The sequence below is a fragment of the Patiria miniata genome, unplaced genomic scaffold (genome assembly GCF_015706575.1).
Source record: "Patiria miniata isolate m_02_andy unplaced genomic scaffold, ASM1570657v1 HiC_scaffold_4, whole genome shotgun sequence".
NCBI classification, from domain to species: Eukaryota; Metazoa; Echinodermata; class Asteroidea; order Valvatida; family Asterinidae; genus Patiria; species Patiria miniata.
In genome coordinates, this window is record NW_024037071.1 from 11,186,550 (window position 1) to 11,206,582 (window position 20,033).

The following is a 20,033-nucleotide window of genomic DNA, read 5'->3' on the forward strand; positions in this document are numbered from 1 at the left end:
GTTTGATATTTTGCTGTCGTAGATGTTGTTTTCTTTAGTGATTCGTTGTTGTGTCAGTACATAGCAGTCGAATAAAACGATCCTGTCAGAGCTAAAAAAAAAAAAAAATGCGACGCCAAAAAAGCGACGCCGACGGCACATATGGAACAGGCATACTTTTGGTCAGTTTTCTTGGACAGACAGACCCGACCGACCACCAAGTGACATGTAGAAGCTCCTGCCAGAGCTTAAATAGTGTTCGCCCGCAGCAATTACTCTGCCGCAAAGGCGGCCAAGCATAGATAACACTGTCAAGTTCACAAACACCTACAGGGACTATATTAAAAAAATGAGATAATGATCAGTCAACAGACACCGAACCTCTGTACCTTGTACTCTGTTCCTGAAGTAGTGTCTAAACGGAAGGCAGCTCGACCAATCCTTAAGTCTAATTCCTTAGCAAATCATAAACCCACAACGTAAGGGTTCGGCAGTGGACCGTGTGCAATCTCTCCCAAGATACCCCCTCAGTGGTAGACCCAGGAGTTCCAAAAAGGGTTAGCTCAGTCGTTGATGAAGTCCGAGATATTTTCAAGGTGGTGGGTAGGATGAGGAGTGAACATTGGGTTCAACGCAATAAGAGACCAAAGGCCAGAAGCAATGAATTTACTTCTGTAATATTGAATATATGCAGAGATAAGGGAATTGGGATTTTTCCATTATGTAAAAATTGATCGTAGGAGTGGGTTTACATACACACGGTTCCTTATATAGACTCTACAAGGGAGACTTCGAAGTCTATCTGCCCCATAAGGGAGCAAAGGAGAAAAAGAAAAACAAAAGCCTTCCCCACAAGTGTATGGATGTAAACAAAAGAGAGACAATAGGGGTTCCCAGATTGTAGGCAAATGCACACCCACAAGTGTGTATTTTTTACGGGGGGGGGGAGATAATTTATTCACCCAACTACCTCGTTGGATCCGCCCTTGCCCTGCAGTACACTGCAAAATCAAGTGCAATTATGATGATCTACAGAACTGGAGTGTCGACACTTATAAAATCCTGATTAGCTTTAAAAAAACAGGAAGCATGACAAAAAAATATCACAGACGAAGGGATGCAGCGGCTTTTATTTATTGCAGCGTTTCAATTAAGTATACATACGTCAACTAATGGGGAATATGTATATCAAAAGAATACAGAGTTTAGCCAGTTTCGAGAGCTGATTCTTGAACGGAAAATGAACACCAACATCATGCGTGATTGCTTTTAAATTAAAAAAAAAATCTTGAGGTTTCGTTGATCAGAATGATGCCCATTACGAGGGCGTTTTCTTTTTTTTATCCCTCAATTCCTCGATCAGTTCTCGAAGATGAAACTCTGCATACAAAATTGAAATCTAAGCAATGAAAACCAAAAATATCACATGATTTTTGGCGAGTAAACTGGTTTTTTTTGGCTATAAGCGACCGTTTTTTTTGTACTAAAGAAAATTAATGTTTGTTCGGCAGCCACATAGAATAGTCATTTTTCCAACTGATTTAAAATTGACTGTGCGTGCTATTTTCGTGTTTCATCTAGACAATAAGCCAAGTTAACTTCTCACTCGCGCATGCGCAAATTCTCATGAACAATGCCTTGGATAAACAGAACACGTCACGGGGCCCTAGGCCAATAAATGGCAAGATTACAGCACCACGTGGTTTGCTTATCCACAATTCCGAATCACAATTCATTACTCACTCGAGACGTCAATTTGGTCTTTAAAAATGTGACTGAAACTGCTATTTTCTTAAGCAATACAAAAGTTATTTACTTTATTTAATTGAGATATCGAAAGAAAGAATCGGCTACCTTTAATTATGTTATGGAACAATTATACACATTTCGTATAATTTGCGGTGCAATAATTCGGTAATCGCAAAGCATGCAGAGTGGTTCCCGTCCGCTATCAATATCGAAAATGTACGGATCGGGAACCAGTCTACTCGCATGGTGGATCTTTTTGTGCGCAAAAGCGCCCTTAATAAAAAGATGGGTTTTTATAAATAGTCAATCGAAAAAGTTTGGGTTCAACAAGAAATGCATGTTGAAAACGTGTTTAGAGAGCACGGACAGCACATCTTTTAATGCAATCTTACAAACCAAACTTATTTGTTTTTGCACCCAATGTGTATAAATGCTTCGTATCTGCACACAAGATCCTTCAAGAGACTGTAGGCCCTATATACTGAACTACTCTCCGAAAATTGACATGATTCACAAAATGAAATATAATCAGCAAGTATACAAATCTCCATAAATCAATGCACACTGAAAGGAAGCCGATATCTAAATCTACAGCAATTCAAATACTATGTAGCAAAATTAATGATTGCCAACTAAACACTTTACACTGCAATGAAACACTTTCTATACACTTGCTATCAGTTTGTAAAAACGTTTCAGCACTAAACATGTTTAGAATATTGATGGATATACATGTAGTGTTTAACCATTGAATATTGATATTTAGGATTTGGACACGTAATGTTTACCACCTAAATCTGTTTACAAAGTGATAGCAAGATTGTGTTTAATTGCTAAACGTAGTTTTTAGAGTGTAATAACACTATTTGCTTTAAAGGCAGTGTTTAAGACACATTACTACAGATATATCGAAGCTATACTGTAAAGGTCGTCATAGGAAAAATAAGAATTAAACAATTTCGGTTCAGTAATTACAGGATTTTCTCGTCAACATAAATATCACTGAAATACCAAATTTGGCTGAAATACATGACCCACTGATTATGTGTTACAACTGTTTTACAATGCATATTCTGCAAGCTGTTTGATTATCAAAGGACATTGCAACTGTAAAATCAAAAATTATCCAAACTGTCTATAAGATCATGGGATTGTTTTAAGACTTCAGTTTTTGAACTGAATATAAATATCTGGAAGATACAATACGAGGCGAAAGTTAGTGCAAAAGTGAATTTAAGAACTATACCCCAAAAATCTTGAAAATATCCTGCGTGCCTAGCCTTTGTAGCCCTAATATAAAGTGGCTATAGTCATTCACATACAATGGGAAATTTCTCTCAAAAAAACCCCAAGAAATTAACAGAATGCTTTCCCTGTTTTTGTATTGTATTGTATTGTCAACATTCGCTTATTATGATTTATTATTAAATTCAATTGAAATGATATGGGGTCAGACATCAAATGACAAACATGCCCCTTTTACTCATTTTATGTTGCAAACATTTGTATATCGAATGACATGCAAAATATCGTTGGTGTATACCTTAATATCCTGGAATAATATCGCATGACAAAGCACTATAATGTTGAGCGATTTATACAAGTTCATTTTGACATGCAGGCAAACTATATGAAAAAAAACTATGAATCAAACGAAAAAAAAAACACAATCCGTCTTATTTCTCATAAAGCTTACGAATACATGTACTAAGTCTGGTTAAATAAAACCAGGGTTTGCTTGTTTGTATCTCCATCATAGTATGTACTTCTTTTTTTGTTTTACTTATTATCAGGATCATCATCATCATCCACCAGGTGGAAACCTTTGTTAATGAGCTTAAACCACAACTATCATAATATACATTCATTTCAAAACAATAACAACGAAACTGTACATTCATTTCACTGTTTTAACCTCGAATTTGCAAGATAAAGTCAAATAGCCCGATTTGCATTCTTCAAAGCATGCAAATCGATTTCAAATCGATTCATATTGCATCGCGTAACACACATTAAAGGAATAGTGTCAAAGCATTTTTTTGACACTGCCATTATGAAAGTCTACACTACAAACCTTACCATTACGAGAACGATCTTTCAAACTGATTGAAATATTCGCTTTAAAATTACGTAATGTCATAGATCGTACAATATTAATATTGATATTAAAGGGAATATACAACATTTGCTTTTGCTGTAATTTTCAAGTCTTTGATGACACTTTGATGCTTACAGTGCAGTATTGAAAGCAGTTTGTCAGCATTAATTGATGTTCACTTCCTATTGTACATAATTGATCGAAAGATGAGGAGATTGGCAGTACGCAAAATATACCAATACCACATCATTTTTTTTTGTCTACTTAGACTTTTACGAGTTTTCTCTAGCTTTCTTCAACTATTACAAGTTGTACTTTTACTTTCAAACGTCATATTACATAGACACTGATATGAACTTTTGGATACTTAATTGTACACACATCAATTAATTATAACTGTACTACATGATTATATGCACTGTACTTCTGTATTACATGTACTTCAACATTCAAGTTACATTTTTGCGACATGACTTTTGTCGATATTTACAAACATTTTGCAAAAGAACTTCGTTGGAGTATCATGACAGTTTAAGGCTACAATGTACGGAAACAAGCCTTTATGGTTGACTGATATCTAAAATTAAACGAACACATTTCTTAATGATGGTTCAGCAAAATAGACGGCCATTTGATATAAACAATTTACTTGGCCCTTAATCAAGCTGAATGAATGTTTGTATAACTGGTATTAACTATTTTGAGATTATTCCAGTTGTTTTTAAGTTGCAATGCGAGACAAAGAAGCCATGCAGTTCGCGTGTCACCTTCACGTAGGGAACTTCACTTAATACCCTTTGCTGCCAAGTCTTCCTTCACTCTCTTAAGGTAGCCAGGATCAGGGTAGCCATAGTTTTGTCTGAAATAAACAGATAACATCTTGTCCAATAAAGTAAATGCTGTTAAATATGTCAACTATTTTATTTTACTGTCAAACGTTTGTTGTTTCTCTCTCTCTTAACGACTCGGTTAAGTCTTATTTGTTTTAAGACTTTTAATATTTTAGCGAACAGTTTTTCATTTGTTTCTTTTTTTTAAAGGTGCATTGTCTCCTTTTTGGCATAATGATTTCCTCTTTAAGTGGTGCTGCGATTAAATTATGGACTAGACAAATATCAGTGAACTGTTCACACCCACAGATACCTTTACGATCTAAACGATTTTGGATCAATTTTTGTTCATTATTTGAGATACTTATACATGTCTCTGTTTTGAACTTACGGTCCGCCAGACATGCTGGTTTTATGATGAATGTCATTCCAGGTCACGATGTTCTCTTGACCGCTGGTGACCGACCGTCCGACCGTGAACACGAGCCCTGCATCAAATGCTTTTCTCAGAAGGCCTAGGACCTCCCTGCCTTCTGCGTTGTCAGGTAAATATGCAGTTCGGGTGATGCCGATGAAATACGTTCCGGGGTTGGGATGATCAGCCTAAGAAAAAAAAACAGGGCCGATAATATGAAATTAAGATTTGTATACCGAGACGCATAAGGCAGAATTCGAATTACACAGGGTGAGCAAAAAGAAAAAGAAAAAGGAAAGAAAAAAAGGAAACAGATGCGACTTCTTTCATCAAAACGAAAATAATTCACACAGATCCCTGTTTGAATTTTTTCGTAATGCTGAAAAAAAAAAAACTTACTTTCTGTGTGATCCGTAGACAGAACTTTAAAACGGTGGTTGTGTTTAAAATTCCGTAACTTGAAAATTACATACGTGATTTGAATGATTCTTGTACTTAAAGAAAGCTTATTTAATTGGGCTTTCATATCCTAGATTCTAATAGTGCTAAATGTGCAACTTCATTAAAAACAAATTGGTCCTGCCATTTGGGTTTTCTTTTTTTTTTGACTCTCCCTGTACTGTGCACAAAAACTGACGAATCAACAATTGGAATCAATTTTGCTTTCCTGCAACGTTTGTAGATAGCCGTAAATTGGGCAATGTATGTCGCTGGGTTTTATTACATGATATTGCTAATGAGAAATATAAGCAATAATACGTATTTTCTTTACATTTTTTCTACGGAGAAAAAGAGATCTTACCGATTGTATGCCACCTTGTATGTAATAGTCTATGGTTATGACTCCATCTTTTTCGTAGCCAGGGAGATGCAAGTACCTGTCGGCGGTGTGTCTCATCGTTCCTTTTGGCTGATTGCCTTTTGGTTGGCTACACACTGCTTGGCATACTGGACATCTGTAACTGCTCTTCAGCGCTTTCTCGATGCAATATTTACAGAATCGATGCTTGCACCTGAGGGCCACTGCGTCAATCATTTTATCTGCCAAGCAAATAGGGCATTCATCTTTCTGATCATCGGCAGATTCAGCCGGTGTTTTCGCATGCAATGGACCGCCTTTATCCCCAGTGCACGCTACTGATTTGTCTGCTGGGTCACCATGAGATGCTCGTCTGTTTCCATAGGCTTCGTCATCTTCAGCATTACCACCAAGAGGGTCGTTATGATTTTTCTTAACCGGCTCCTTCGACTCTTGCAGTGTGGGCCAATCCTCCACCGTTAGATGCTGATTTTCGGGCTTTTTGTGAATGCCATGATGCTCTTTCTCTACCTGCCTTTTTGAGTCCCCCTGTTTCAGCCTTTTGTCGCATCCAACATCTGGAGCTGAGTGGTGGCTTCCTGATGACATTAGAGGTGTATCTCGGTCTACCCTTGTTGGTTTCCCTTGATCCATATAAGTAGATTGTGAAACGCCAATTCCCACGGCTGCTGATCTATTTGAATCACCCATGTGCCTAGCATTAAGTGGGGCGTAATTCAGTGGACTGAAAACCGTCTGAAGGGACTGTTGAATGGCGTTACTGGAATCCTCATCGATGTTAACCAAGATCACCTCTCCGACAACATTCGACCCACGAGACTCTCGACTAAAATCGATTACAGCTTGAGCAAGAGCACCGGCACAAAACGACTTCGGAGAACGAATGGTGCCTGAACCGATTAAAGGTATTGCCAAGGATGACATCTTGCCACTTTCAGCAGCGCGTAGACAGCTAAGAAATGTGACATACAAATCTGTACCGAAACGTGCCGAAACGGGGTCAGTAGGTCCACAAACGTATATAATCGCATTATATTTGAGTTTGAATCCCGGTGCAACAATACACTCAGCAATCGTCAGATACTTTATATGACGTGTCTTCATTAAATCGTGACAGTATTGCCTCGATTCGGGACCAGCGGCATCCATGATTGCTTTTGCTACTCCACCAAATTCATTTTTGAGATGCTGATCTGTTGGACAGACGACAGCATTGGCGGTCAGTTTGGTGATGTCTCCCGTGCGAATTACAATGTGCATTCCCTCGTTGGTTATAAAGTCCATTGCATCATTAGGTGACTCACTTTTCAGTCGAGGGTTATGACTCGATTGCCTATTCTGTTGATCATCTGGTGACTGGACTTCCGGGTTCCAGTTGCCAAATCTTATGCTTTTATCAATGCCAGTACTTGTAGCCCCGGTACCTTGGACACCAGCCCCTGCGCTGCGCAGTGTCTTTCCAGACTTGATACCAGCGATCTTACGAAACTGTCGAGCCACCTCCTCCACATCTCCCCTTCTAAGAATGAGACGAAGATTAGGAGACCCATCAACCTTGGTGATCAGGGCGTCGGCCTTGAACTGATGACGTGTCTCATCTGTTGCTTTCCCAATACTCGCTGAATCAGCAGACGAACAGTCAATCGTTTTCCGTTCTATGCCAAAGTGAACCTCCTGATAAAACGATATGAACTCATCCTTCGCCTTAGCAACATTCTCATCTGTGGTTTTACGGCTTGAGGGAAAGATAAAACCGTCTAAATTTTCGCTGGTTTTCCCTGGTGCAACCTTTATCTGTACCCTATTTCGTTTCAATATGTTGTTGAGTGTTGCACTCTCAAATAACTTTAGGTAGTCGTAAGTGCACTTGTCGAGAACCACATGGTCTGTGTTTTTGAGATGCCCAGAGATTTTTTCAGCATCTGTTTCCAGAAGTGCTAAATCGTGTTGAGCAGAACTCTGCTTCTTTTCTGACATGTCATCGCGCTCTTCCCTTGTTGAAGCGAGTTGCATTTTGGGAGAATGATCACCTAAAAAATCTTCAGGCTCATCAGACTGCTTTGACAAAGAACCAGTGGTTCTACGTTCTTCGTTTTCGTCTGCGACTTCCATCTCATCGTCTTCTTTATACCAATGCTTCTCTAGGGCTCTCTGCACAGGACTGGACTCAAAACCAAAGTTGGAAGCCCTGGTTGCCTCACATCCATCATCTTCGGACGACACAGAGTCTGCTGCACGATTCATTACAAGTCCACAGATCTCTCTCTCAACAAGCTTCAATTGAGAAGGTTGCGAACAAGATATCTTGCCGGCATTGGTTTTATCAACTTCGACGTTGGCCAAGTTTTCTATCCTTTCAGAAAATTCAGTTGATGCATCAAGAGGCATGATATTGAAATAGAGAGGGTCAATCTTAGCCTCAACGACTGTAAATACCTAATGAGTAAAAAGGAAAAATACACAAAACATCAGTTGCATAATTAATGGTAACATTTTCACTGCCATTAACCGGAACTTCGCTAAATGTGGCAAAACCATATAATGACGCCTAGTTTTACTATTTAATTCGGTACCAATGCTTTTCACAATTATAAGGGTATCCCTTTTTATTTGTATGCTTCTGGTACTTTTGCCTATGATGTAGGATCGGTCGTTCGGATAACAAAAAATAAATAAAACTCTGCTATAAAACCCCCAAAACAAATCAGTTGCACAATACGGGGTGGCTAAATTTAAACGATGTCAATTGCGTTTTGTCTCTTGTTTTATTTATTGCAATGAAATTTCATAAGTTGATATCACTGAACAAAATAACAACGCCATATTAGGCAAGATGCAGTTGACTTATCTCCACCATGCACCTAACTAACATTTTGGCTGTAGACCCTTGATATGGAATTGCACTCCTTAATTTACGTTCGAGTAATGACGGATAAGTATTCGTTTTGACTAAAAAGTATTCCGATTATCTGATCATTTATAATATTCATTTTGTTTTTCATTATTTCTTTGTTAGTTAGTGTAATATATAGACAGTGTACTATTTTTTGGTTTCTTGGGTCGGGATGCGAGCCCAAAATATAGGTCAGTCGGAAATGAGAATCAGAGAAGAAAAAGGAGATGCCCTATAAAAATATACTTACAGGGGGTAACCTTCTAACCCTTAAAGGATGACTTCTAAACACGTGTTCATGCTGAGCAGCAGACAACATATCTACAAAACCACAAAGTAAACAACAAAACTGAATTATTTGTTTGAAAAGAAATGGACTTTACACCAGATATATCAATTCCTTTGGGTAGTCGTTACTTTTAGGACACCGCTCCCATAAACGTTACAAGACTCACCAAACCAGCTGACTAAATGACACCAAAAGTGACATTCTGATATTGCTTGATGCATTTGAACAGCTGGTAATGACTTCTTCTAGAATATCAGTAGGTTTAATTTGGTGTGAAGAGGGCAGGGCTTTAATTTATGAGGGAAGCCCAAAAAAAAAAAAACCACGCTCGAAAACCAATATGGCAACAGTGCCGAACTGGTATGAATTGTACATTTTCTCCCCATGTCCGTCACAAATACAAATCCTGTAGCAAAGTAAAATATAAAGATTCCCAAGGCTTCAAACCCTAATTTTGTAACAAACACATTCTGTGAGAAGTTTCAAGTACTGAGCGGAACATAAAAGCATTAGGTATCCTAAAAGTAACGAATACGTTCCTGTGAACATCGAACAATTCCCTAACATTTCTCTTGGCAAAGTGCTCGAAAAGACATCTCATCATTTTACAAAAAAATAAGACTCGAGCATTTTCGTTTGTAAGAGTGGTGGCCAGTTTGTTCCATTTTTAGTTTGTTCTGTGACTCTATTCCTATATCACTTGAATACATTACATACTTGGAAAAAAATGATCATGGATGTAACCACAAAACTAAAAACAGAAGTTTATAAATTAAAAGTGCTGCTTTGTCCACTTTCTTTGCATGCAATCATGTTAATATAATAATTTATGTGCTGGAAATATATAGCCTTGCGCTTCAGCGAGTCATTTCTCTTATTTGTTAGTAGTCTTACCTTTGGCATCAGCAAAAATGACGATGGCATCCTCTTTTACAGAGTTCAAAGGAAAAATCACTTTTCGAATATCCCCACCATGGTTGGATTTCTTCTGAAAATGAATAATGAGCTTGTCCCGTAGCACGGCATCGGACATCTGAGGAGCTGCTCCAAGGCACTTCAGGTTCTGCACTAGGAGGGCCTTCTCAATGAGCTCGACATGATCCACGTCGTTCTTCGCCATGATGCCTTACTTCTACTACTCATTAAGAAAAGGTAAAACAATGTTTTCCAAGTTAGTGCACAAAACAAACCGTTCAATTGTTAATTTGCGGAAGTTGTGACAGGAAAGAAATGTTACGAAAACCAGCTGATAGGCCTATACATGATGCACGGTTTTTAGCTTCCGAAAATGAAAACAACTGTAATCGCTCGTGTCATGTTAGTTCTCACAAAATACAATTCATGCTTACTGTGTCATACAATAAGCACAATACTGTCAATGGTGGAAAGAGATGCGGTGTGTGAATAGAAAAAGGGCCTTTGAGCCTTGGGCCTTTTTAGGTCGGGCTTCAAACCACTTTTTAGTGTTCTCATTGACGCTTAAGCAAAGGGACACAACTCAATCATTCAAGTGTTTTTCGGTACTCATTTAACATTCTCACTCTCTTACAAGGACATGAAGGATGATGAAGGATGAACAGGCTACAAGGATATTTATGAAGGGAAGAATTAGTATTTTATCAAACAATGTAATGATGTACATTTTGGATAAAGATCAGGCAACATGCTACCCCCCATGGTTCGGGAAACTGTTTCATACCGGTACCAGACTGAGTGCCAGGATAAAAAAAAAGGACTTTTAACTTCTTTGGTGCAGCCTTAAACATTAATACAATGTATACTCCTTTACGTATAAGGACGCAAAAATCAACAATAAACAATCTAAATCAGTGATTCACGTTGTATACTTAACATTTGGAGACAGTAATTCAGTCACGTGAACATTTCGTGCACGAGTGGAGGCTTAAAGTCAACATCGTTGGACATTGTGCTGCACGAGTTAATAATTAACATTGTTATATCAGGGCTTGGATACTCTAATTTCAATGGCCGAGAACGGCCATTGAAATTAGACTACACACAACGTGTCTAGTCTTTAAAATGATAGAACTATATTTAATTAATATAGCTAAAAAAAGCATATGGCTAACATCATACAATGTGCGTTGTTGGGCGACAATGCATGCAATGTAGCCTAATGCGCAACCGCACTCGGTCTCATGTTCGGCAATAAAGCCTGCAAATATTACACCGCATTGATTTCATCTATTTCTGGCAAAGCAAATTTCAACCAGTTATCTTTTTGACTTATTGGTACAATATAACAAAACAATTGTTGACAGATGTGATATATGGGATATAAGTAAGATTTGAGGCTTTGCATGGTGTAGATACTAAATAATGAAAGGTTTGCGGAAACACCATGTGCGAATAATTTCTCAACTAAGAGAATGGTTCTGAAAAGAACCAGAGGTATAAACTCGACGTTCCGGTCAGTATGCTCTGACCGTCTTCAGGAGAGTGAAGACGGTCTTCTCCTGAAGACGGTCAGAGCATACTGACCGGAACGTCGAGTTTATACCTCTGGTTCTTTTCAGAACCATTCTCTTAGTTGAGAAATTATTCGCACATGGTGTTTCCGCAAACCTGTCATTATTTATATGGGATATGCCGCTTTTAACTGCCTCGGGGCACATAGCACCCACCGGTCGTATGGGGCGGGTGTGAAAACGTCATATCCCACATAACATTAGTCAACATTTGTTTAAATGTACACCATTCTCAAGGCATCTGAAAGTAAAGAGGCAGACACTCTGTACAAGCCTCGGCTTACTTAAACAGCCTCCTTACTTTCTCTTGTACATTTATTGAAATAAGTTTATCATTTCTTCTAAGCGCATTTTACTTTTATTATTTTTGAGACAAATTTATTGATTTTGTTATTTTGCTATTTACCAGTCTTTCTGTTATTTATGGATGTATTCTCTAAAGGAGTGTGGAATAAATGTCTTCTTGAATTGAATTGAATTGAAGGTCCACACAATCTGTTTGCGGTATCACCTTAATAATTATTGAGGCAAAGGCAGAATTGAGCACATATTTTGTAACTTTTTGGGGGTTGGTCCGTCGGTCTTTTACTTGAGGGTACCTTAATTAAACAGTATTCTGTTTAAAGGGAATATACATCATTTGCTTTTGCTGTAATTTTCAGAAATGGATGGAATTGGGGGGTTGGAAATATAAAGCAAATATAGTTACACTGACTTTTTGGAGGTTTTGGGTTCGAAAATGCTATAAAAACCAAGAAAAACGATCATTTTCCTGTAGTCTGGTTCCCTGACTCCATATAAGAAGAAACAGAGCAGTTTACATACATTGGGGAATTGTAAGGTCAGGGAACCAGTCTAGCTGGCTCGTACCCGTTCATAGGTTTGTAATCGATTGCAAACAAGTGCAATGGTCAATTGGGGCCAGTATTTGAAAAAAAAGCCAGTTGTTTCCAACGCTGATCGGCCGATCAGCGTTGGAAATTGATACCAAAATACCACTTTTCTTGAAAATTACAGTATACCATGTGCCATAATTTTACAGGATGCTTTAGACTGTCATTTACCAACATCCTATTAAGGTATTTCGCAAAAACTTGGTAGTTTTATTTTTCGATGTTTGCAAATGTTGTATATTCCCTTTAACCTGCTCAATTAACCAATAACGAAAAAAAAACACTCCCATGGGGTAGACACTTTTATTAATTTTACATTTTTCTGGCCAAATTGGCCAAATGTAGCAATAACGAGTTTTAGGTTGGCCTAAAAAAATCCATTAATGTGGGTTATCGTAAACAGTTTGTTGACCCAATTAATAATGTTATTTGACTCTCGATGTAATATTTCTGTACTATTTTCGAGTTTCACCGTGAAAAAGCTATTAACTTTTGAATGGTGCATTAAACCAAAACCTGCCCTCATTTAGTAATGGAATAATTGTACTATGCACTTTACATTACAATATCGAAATATTTGAGGCCTCCAAAACAATACGTTCCGGTTAGTGCCCGCCCCCATATTCTTGAACCACGCGTCTCGCCTGTTTTCTTTCAGACGACCTTTGACATCATTATCATATGCCATGTTGCATCTATGACTCAAGTTTGGTTCCAATTGGACTTCAACTTTTCAAATGAGACCAAGTTTTACATTTTCAGCCTATTGGACAGCTTGACCTCAGATGACCTTTGACCTTAGTTTGTGACCTTTGACAGCATTATCATATGAAAGTTGCAATATGTTGCATCTATGACTCACGTTTGGTTCCAATTGGACGTCAACTTTTCAAATGAAACAAATGGCTATTTTACAACTTTACCTCAGGTGACCTTTGACCTTGGTATGTGACCTTTGATAGCATTATCTCTTTCCAGAACTTCAGACAAAAACGATACGATGCAAGGACCCAGAACCAGCCAACTGGGCGGATCTTTAAGTACGCAAAGGCAATCAACAATACATAATGCCTCTTCTTAGCGATTGCAGAAGCCAAAAATGTGTTAAAAATATACATATAAATCGTTGGAAAAAAAGTACTATATTTTAAAATTCCTTACGAGGAAAACCCCCCTTTTTTCAGGTCTACTTCTTAACCTAAAGCTTTCTTATATATGTAACCTCTCAGACCAACATTCCAGAATGTTCCACACCTGAACATATTCACATAATAGTGGGTTTTTTAATTAAAATACACGAACACAATGATTTGTATAAAAAATCACACTTACAATAGAGTCACACTTTATAAATGTGACTTTTGTTTTTTACAATTATGATTCAGTTCCAAGTACCGGTATACTAGACAAAATTGTTTGTCCTTCTTTCAATCTCTGTGATGCTTTTTTCTCCACAAAAACGCGAACATCTTTTTTTTTGCTACCGTCTTTGTGATTACAATTCATTTCAATTCAATTCAAGATACTTTATTTATCCTTAAGAAGGCAATTACATATGGTTGGACAGCTCACTATAAAAACACTATAAGTAATTACAAATTGAGTAAATATAAATATGTAAACTTTTAAACAGTTGATGTGCGGTCTACAACCCACAAATAAACCGTTTTTGACATTCGCATTGCACTCTGGGTAATGCGGATTTATTTGATTAAAATCAGATTTCGGTAAAATTTAAATCAGCATTCTATACAATTTTGTTAGAACTTTAAAAATATGGATATAACATGTCTTAATATGTGTCTATGGATATGTCTTAACATGTGTGAAGTGCTTTGGCCTTTAGATTCGTGGTCTTCGGGTAAAAGCTGCAGGTTGTGGGTTCGAGTCCAGCCTGGGGCATGGTGCTTGTACCCTTGGGCATTGCTTCTCTCCACCCAGGGGTAAATGGGTACCTGTGGGGGCAGAATAAGCTTGCTTGCGCCTAACAGGCTGCATCGAGCTGTATACTCCCCAGGGAGCTGAGCCTGTATTTGGAACGTTTAATTGGCCCAATAATCGGGGTAATAATAATGTAAAGCGCTTTGCTCTTAGTTTAACTTTAAAAGCGCTATATAAGAACCCGTTATTATTATTATTATTATTGTATTATTATTATTATTAAAACTACTCATGCACCCTTACACCAATCACAACAGTTTCTATAGTGCCCATCATCCACAAAACCTAATAAATTTATAAACGCTTTCGAAAAAATAAATTGTATTGAATCATTTCATTTCATTTCATTTATTATTTTCACAGGTAAAAATTCAAGTACAGACAATAAGAACAGTAAAGAAAACAAAAACATGCACATACAGTTAGGAGAGAGAACAAGAAAAAAAAGAAAGAAAGTAGCACCCCTGATGGATTTTTAAAAAGTAAACTAAATTACTATCGAGTTAATCTCCTGATGCCACAATTTAAGAAGAGACAATACAAAAGGACATTACAAATGGACATTATTAAAACATGGCTTACAGTATAAGAATATAGAACTATACAAGCAGTTAAAACTTTAAAAGCACAAATGGGCATTAAAGAAAAAAATCAGTGATTGCCAAAAATCACTTGACTTCATCTGCATGTAGTCTACCTCATTGGATCAATGGTACATCATACTGAAGACAGCTGAGATACGTTGTGTGTGGATATGAACGAAAAAAGTGATTCCTGATACGTGTACATGGTATACAAAAAATGGAGTATACATGCAGTTCTCCATGGGCGTGTTTATTTCATGACGGCGCTTCTAATTTCAAAACCGGTAGCACTGATCCTTGTGTAACTTATATTGTTTGATTGATGGTCATTCATACAAGGTGGAGAACAAAATCAGGTCCTGACCTTTAAAAGGTAGTATATAAATCTCTTTCCAAATTGTTATGAAGAAACATTAGGAATAAGGACTTCAAAGGGACACAAGGTCCTGGAACAGCCCAAATGGGCTACAAACGCGCTTTGAACGAGAGGATTTTTCCGAAAATAACATTAAAAAGTAGGATTTATAAACATCTTCACTATCCTTTCAAAACTGGGCGTTTTTGTGTTATTCCTGTATTATGCTTGCGAGAACGCATTTCGGGGTCCACTTTTCGACCCCATAAATTCAAGCAGTTTGGATGCTAGTTGTGATTTCATTCGTAAAGTGTTCGCCTTTTGCGGACGTTGAATAAACCATTTTTTTGCATTAGTGATTGGTTACCGCTGGTCCCGAGACACAAAACGTGTATATCGCACACTGAGAACGACACGAAAAACGTATTTGTACTCCGTCATGTCCGATGTAAGCAAGCGGGTTTTTTTTTTTTTTTTTTGGTCTTTTCTCGGGAACGGTAAGACATTAGGTTGGTTTCCTTTCAACCAGATGTTTGAAAATAGGCTAAGTAAACAATCCAAAACATAACATGTTCGGGGATTTCAGGACCTAGTGCCCCTTTAATACACCTTTAGATGGTTCAGGTAAGCCTACAACAGCATAGTTGATTCACAATAGTCCTGTAAACAGATCAAGGAATGATTAAAGCAAAAGTGAGTGTGCTGTCTTTAAAATTCAAACTTCGAAGAAAAATTTTAACTTAGATCTTGACTTTAATCACAACAATGATTTTGGGTAAATGCAAAATGTACATGTACGTTGATGTAATGCTTATGAAGGGGTGTTTAAATGTGTTAACAACATCTTACACTTTGTAATTAAGTGGAATCAGTTGATTTAAATGATTAAAATGGCCCTCAATCAAATTATTTTACCAAATTATTTTAATTATTTAAATCAGTGATTAAAAAAAACCTTTTGATTTCAAATTGCGATTTAAATCAGTGATGTAAATCAACGTGAATTCAATCTGCCAACCTTGCTATAACTATTGTTTCTTCAGTATTCCTTTACAAAAAAATTAGTAATGGATCACCAATTCAGATGTACATATAAAATATACGAATTATGATTTAAAATGAAAAACGAAGAAGAAATCATCTTGAAATTTCTTTCAAGGCTTACCACTCCAGTCACCCGCCCAGATGCTGGGACGAATGTTTGATTGGTCAGTGGTGGATCATAGGCGTAGCCAGCGGGGGGGGGGGGGGGGGGGGGGGGGGGGGGGGGGGGTAAGGGGGGGGGGGTAAGGTGGGTATTTACCCCCCCTCCCCAATATTTGTAAAGACTGCCTTTTCCCATTCACATGCCTTTTTTTCAATGGGCTCCCCCCCCCCCCCTGTTAGAAGTGCCCTTAATTTTTTTTTCTGAACAAGTGCCCCTTTCAAAAAGAAGTGGTGCTCTTTTTTGAGGCATCTGCCGTTTTGGGTGCCTTTTTCAGAATTTCGCACATGTATCGCCCTGGAAAGCACCATATATTGGCCCTTTGTGTGCATAATTGTCGGTTTTGAACAGCGCCCCCATCGAGAGATGGTACCAGCAAGCCCCCCCCCCCTCCCCCCGCTTTTTGATTTTACGGAGGCCAAATGTCCGGAGAAAAAACCTGTCTACATTTCACAACGGATGTACAGGTGCCCTTTTCAAAAAATCCCCCCCCCCAAATAAAAATGACCGTGCTATGCCCCTGTGGATGAACTAAAGTCTTGATTCTGATTGCCCAATATTGACCCTTCCATTTTTAGGGTAAGGACGTAACTGGTATTAAAAAAGGATTCCCCATTTTCTCAATTCTGATAACCTTAAAATTAAATCTTTTTAATAGTTATATTCCACATTACCGATGCAACAATGTATTAAAAGATGATCACAATTCTGGAAATATCAAAGCTATTGTACCAGTTCAATTTACCTTGGTTGTCTGTCATCCATTGGCGTGGCCTAGACTAGTCAGAATGCATTGGGATGATGTAAAGCTTGATTGGAAAATGGATCTTGAAAATCTGACATGACTTGATACACAACTTGACGTGGAAACGTTTTATATACTTAATGTTCATATATGTATACAAAGATAACATGGTGTCCAGCAAACCACACCATTCTTTCCTCGGTTTTGTGTCTCACTTGTTGAAAAAGTATTGTTGCCCCGCCTCATAAACTTTTGGTGTGCATATTTATGGCCACCAGCCTATTAATAGTATTACATGTATACACGCGATGCAATAGGCCTACACTGTACCATCATCTATCGGGGTATGGCGAGGCTGTATACTTACCTAGCCCCTTCGTGTCTGATGCAGTTATGCACTTTAAAAGTGCTCCACTATTATGCTCTTGCAAGATATTCGTAGTAAAAAGCACCCAGTATACAGTACCATAACTGTTCCACTCCTTGTCTTCCACAACTTGAACAACCGCCCATACGTACAGTACTGACTCAATGACTGTTCTATGTCGAGTGCCGACGGTTTGCGTTTGCAGGTATTGCGCATTTATTTGGAGAATGGGTATTTACAGCTGGATATTTTTAGATCAAAATTCCACGATCGAGCACAATTGCAAAACAAGAACGGGAATTCCCGGAGCACGCAATACCTGGTCACGTGAAGGTTCCAACCAACCAGCAAGCACTGGGAATTTCCGGCTGTACGCAATCGTTATTTTCAGGCACAATAATGCATCACTATACTGCAGCCTGCACAAAAAGTACAAGTGCATAAACTACTCCGCAGGCTGGTGGTATGGTACGGTAGGGACGTCGTAATTTGCGCAGTTCCAAATCTGTACCGGTATGTGCCGAGCTGGCGTTCGACATTCCCTTCCAAAAGGTATCCCTTTCATGGGATCTCACTGATCGAGCATCAACTCCGCTCATCAATTAGGAGTCATGGATGCTTCACGCCGCTCAATTTACGTTGGATTGCCCAGAACCGAGTCGATTGAAAAGAAATTGTCCGTCTTAGAAGATAAATTAACGATCTATTTTCAAAAGAGCAGATATGGCGATGTCGACAGTGTTTTGGTCATAAAGCCCGACAGAGGTGACAAACTATGGATGGAAGTCACTTTCGACGAACCGTCCGGTAAGTGGCCTGAACTTGACCATCTATTTTCAGAGGACCCGAGGGTGATTTCCACATGCATCCAATATTATAGTCAAATACGTGAAACATCACGTGACTGATAGGATAGTGGTGACTTTTGAAGGTTTGGATTTCCAGCGAAGATCGAATCGTATGTCGTTAGTAACCGTTGATAATGATATTGCCGAAAACAAATATAACAGAATCATTTTGAAACTGACAGAAAACGTGTTTATAGAGAAAGATTTTCCCATGTGGGCAGCCGTCATGCAGGCACATTTTGTTTAACAATTGACACACTGTTTGCGGAGCCGGAATTCATCTTCCGTCCTTTCCTGTAAAGTATTCATAGGCCAAGCCAGGTTCGACCATGGAGCTATGGTTCGACTGCAGATACCAATCGTCGATGGTCAGCTGGGGGAATTCCCCACAGTTCATGGGGATCACGTAATTTCATATTGTAACATCATCCAACCATGGAGGAATAAGAACATTCCTCCATGATCCAACATCTATGATCTAGCTAGCTGCGGCCGCGGGTATAGCTTTTTATTAACGAAGAAAAAGATTAACACAATGTGCGCCGAAAACGTTTAATTGCTCGTTGGAGGGCGCGTACGTGACACTAAACTTGTAATGATGGCAAAGAGTATCGATCGAATAATAAAACCAAAACTCACACTTCGTGAAACGTGATTCCGCTGTTGAATGGTCGCCATCGATCAACGAGTAGCTAAGTCTTGTTCACAATACATGCAGTAAAGGGTGGCTATGTACGGAGGCTGAAAACTACCACTTAGAAAATCAAAAGACATTTACCACTGGTGAAACAAGAGTCGGTCCATTAGTTCTCATGACATCGTAGAAAGGCGAATTCATAAAAAAAGTAATTTCGCTGCTAATGCTCGCCAAGCAGCCCGATATCCAAACTGAAATTTTTGAAATTATATTGAAGTATTTTCTTTCGGCGTGTTAATATGGCGCTTGCCATAAAGTTGAATGAGCGTGATCATCTGCACTCCACACGCACTTGGGCGTTCTGATCGGCAACACTTTTCTATGATTTTGAATGACCCAGGTTGTGTTTTCATTTAAAGCGTGTTCTGTAGGCGATTGCACTAGCTGTTCTATGGGCCGGCCATATTAAATTGAAAGCGAGGTAATATCTTCATTTTTTGAACTTGCGAAGAGAATAATACAGATTGCCCTGATGAACGATTTAAAATGTGTCTTTAAACATACCATAATGTTTTAAGCCACATTGCAAACAAATTGAAAGTGAGGCTAGAATGAATGAATAGTCCGGCACCATCCCATTCAACAGTGCACAATTAATAAAATACTTTAAGGGAACACGACCAAAATGGCTTCCTTGCGAATTAGGAGAGTATTTCTGTTCGAAGATTCATTGAGCTGAGCAATTATGTAGCGGGTTCATCAGGAATGAGACCATTTTTCTGCAGGAGCTCGACGCGAAATCAGCGCAATTTGGTCTCTATACTCCTGGAGCCTAGGATGGAGAGACACAATTGTAGTAAAGTGTCTTGCCTAAGAACACAAGCACCTTTTTCCCTG

At 38.4% G+C, this 20,033-nt stretch overlaps 2 protein-coding genes across 5 annotated transcripts in view; one reads left to right on the forward strand and one right to left on the reverse strand.

The window, feature by feature from the left end:
• Positions 1-1,082: 1,082 nt before the first annotated feature.
• LOC119740137 lies at positions 1,083-19,202 on the reverse strand. 3 transcript variants are annotated; one of them, XM_038215345.1, is made up of 6 exons: positions 19,139-19,202; positions 9,968-10,208; positions 9,035-9,105; positions 5,874-8,327; positions 5,048-5,259; positions 1,083-4,685 (listed from the first exon to the last, which is right to left on the reverse strand). In XM_038215345.1, exons 2-6 carry the CDS (start codon positions 10,191-10,193, stop codon positions 4,610-4,612), a joined length of 3,039 nt encoding a protein of 1,012 aa, XP_038071273.1. In that variant the 5' UTR covers positions 10,194-10,208; positions 19,139-19,202; the 3' UTR covers positions 1,083-4,609. The 3 variants fall into 3 exon arrangements, with proteins under 3 accessions (XP_038071273.1, XP_038071274.1, XP_038071272.1); XM_038215346.1 differs by lacking the exon at positions 19,139-19,202 and adding an exon at positions 17,652-18,060 and having other exon boundaries at positions 1,092-4,685; positions 9,968-10,205; XM_038215344.1 differs by lacking the exon at positions 19,139-19,202 and adding an exon at positions 17,652-18,060 and having other exon boundaries at positions 1,092-4,685.
• LOC119740136 (protein mono-ADP-ribosyltransferase PARP14-like) overlaps positions 18,108-20,033 on the forward strand; it is a 76,230-nt gene continuing 74,304 nt past the window's right edge. For both annotated transcript variants that reach the window (XM_038215340.1, XM_038215342.1), the window contains exon 1: positions 18,108-18,458. In XM_038215340.1, the coding sequence (XP_038071268.1) occupies positions 18,263-18,458 (196 nt within the window). In that variant the 5' untranslated portion in view covers positions 18,108-18,262. The remainder of the gene's footprint in view (positions 18,459-20,033) is intronic.

Coding starts and splice junctions, on each gene's coding strand:
- LOC119740137 (XM_038215345.1), bottom strand. CDS start 10,193: ATGGCGAAGAACGACGTGGATCATGTCGAGCTCATTGAGAAGGCCCTC. Junction 5,260..5,873: donor TACAAGGTGGCATACAATCG/GTAAGATCTCTT, acceptor TTTTTTTCTTAG/GCTGATCATCCCAACCCCGG. Junction 4,686..5,047: donor ACCAGCATGTCTGGCGGACC/GTAAGTTCAAAA, acceptor TGTTTATTTCAG/ACAAAACTATGGCTACCCTG.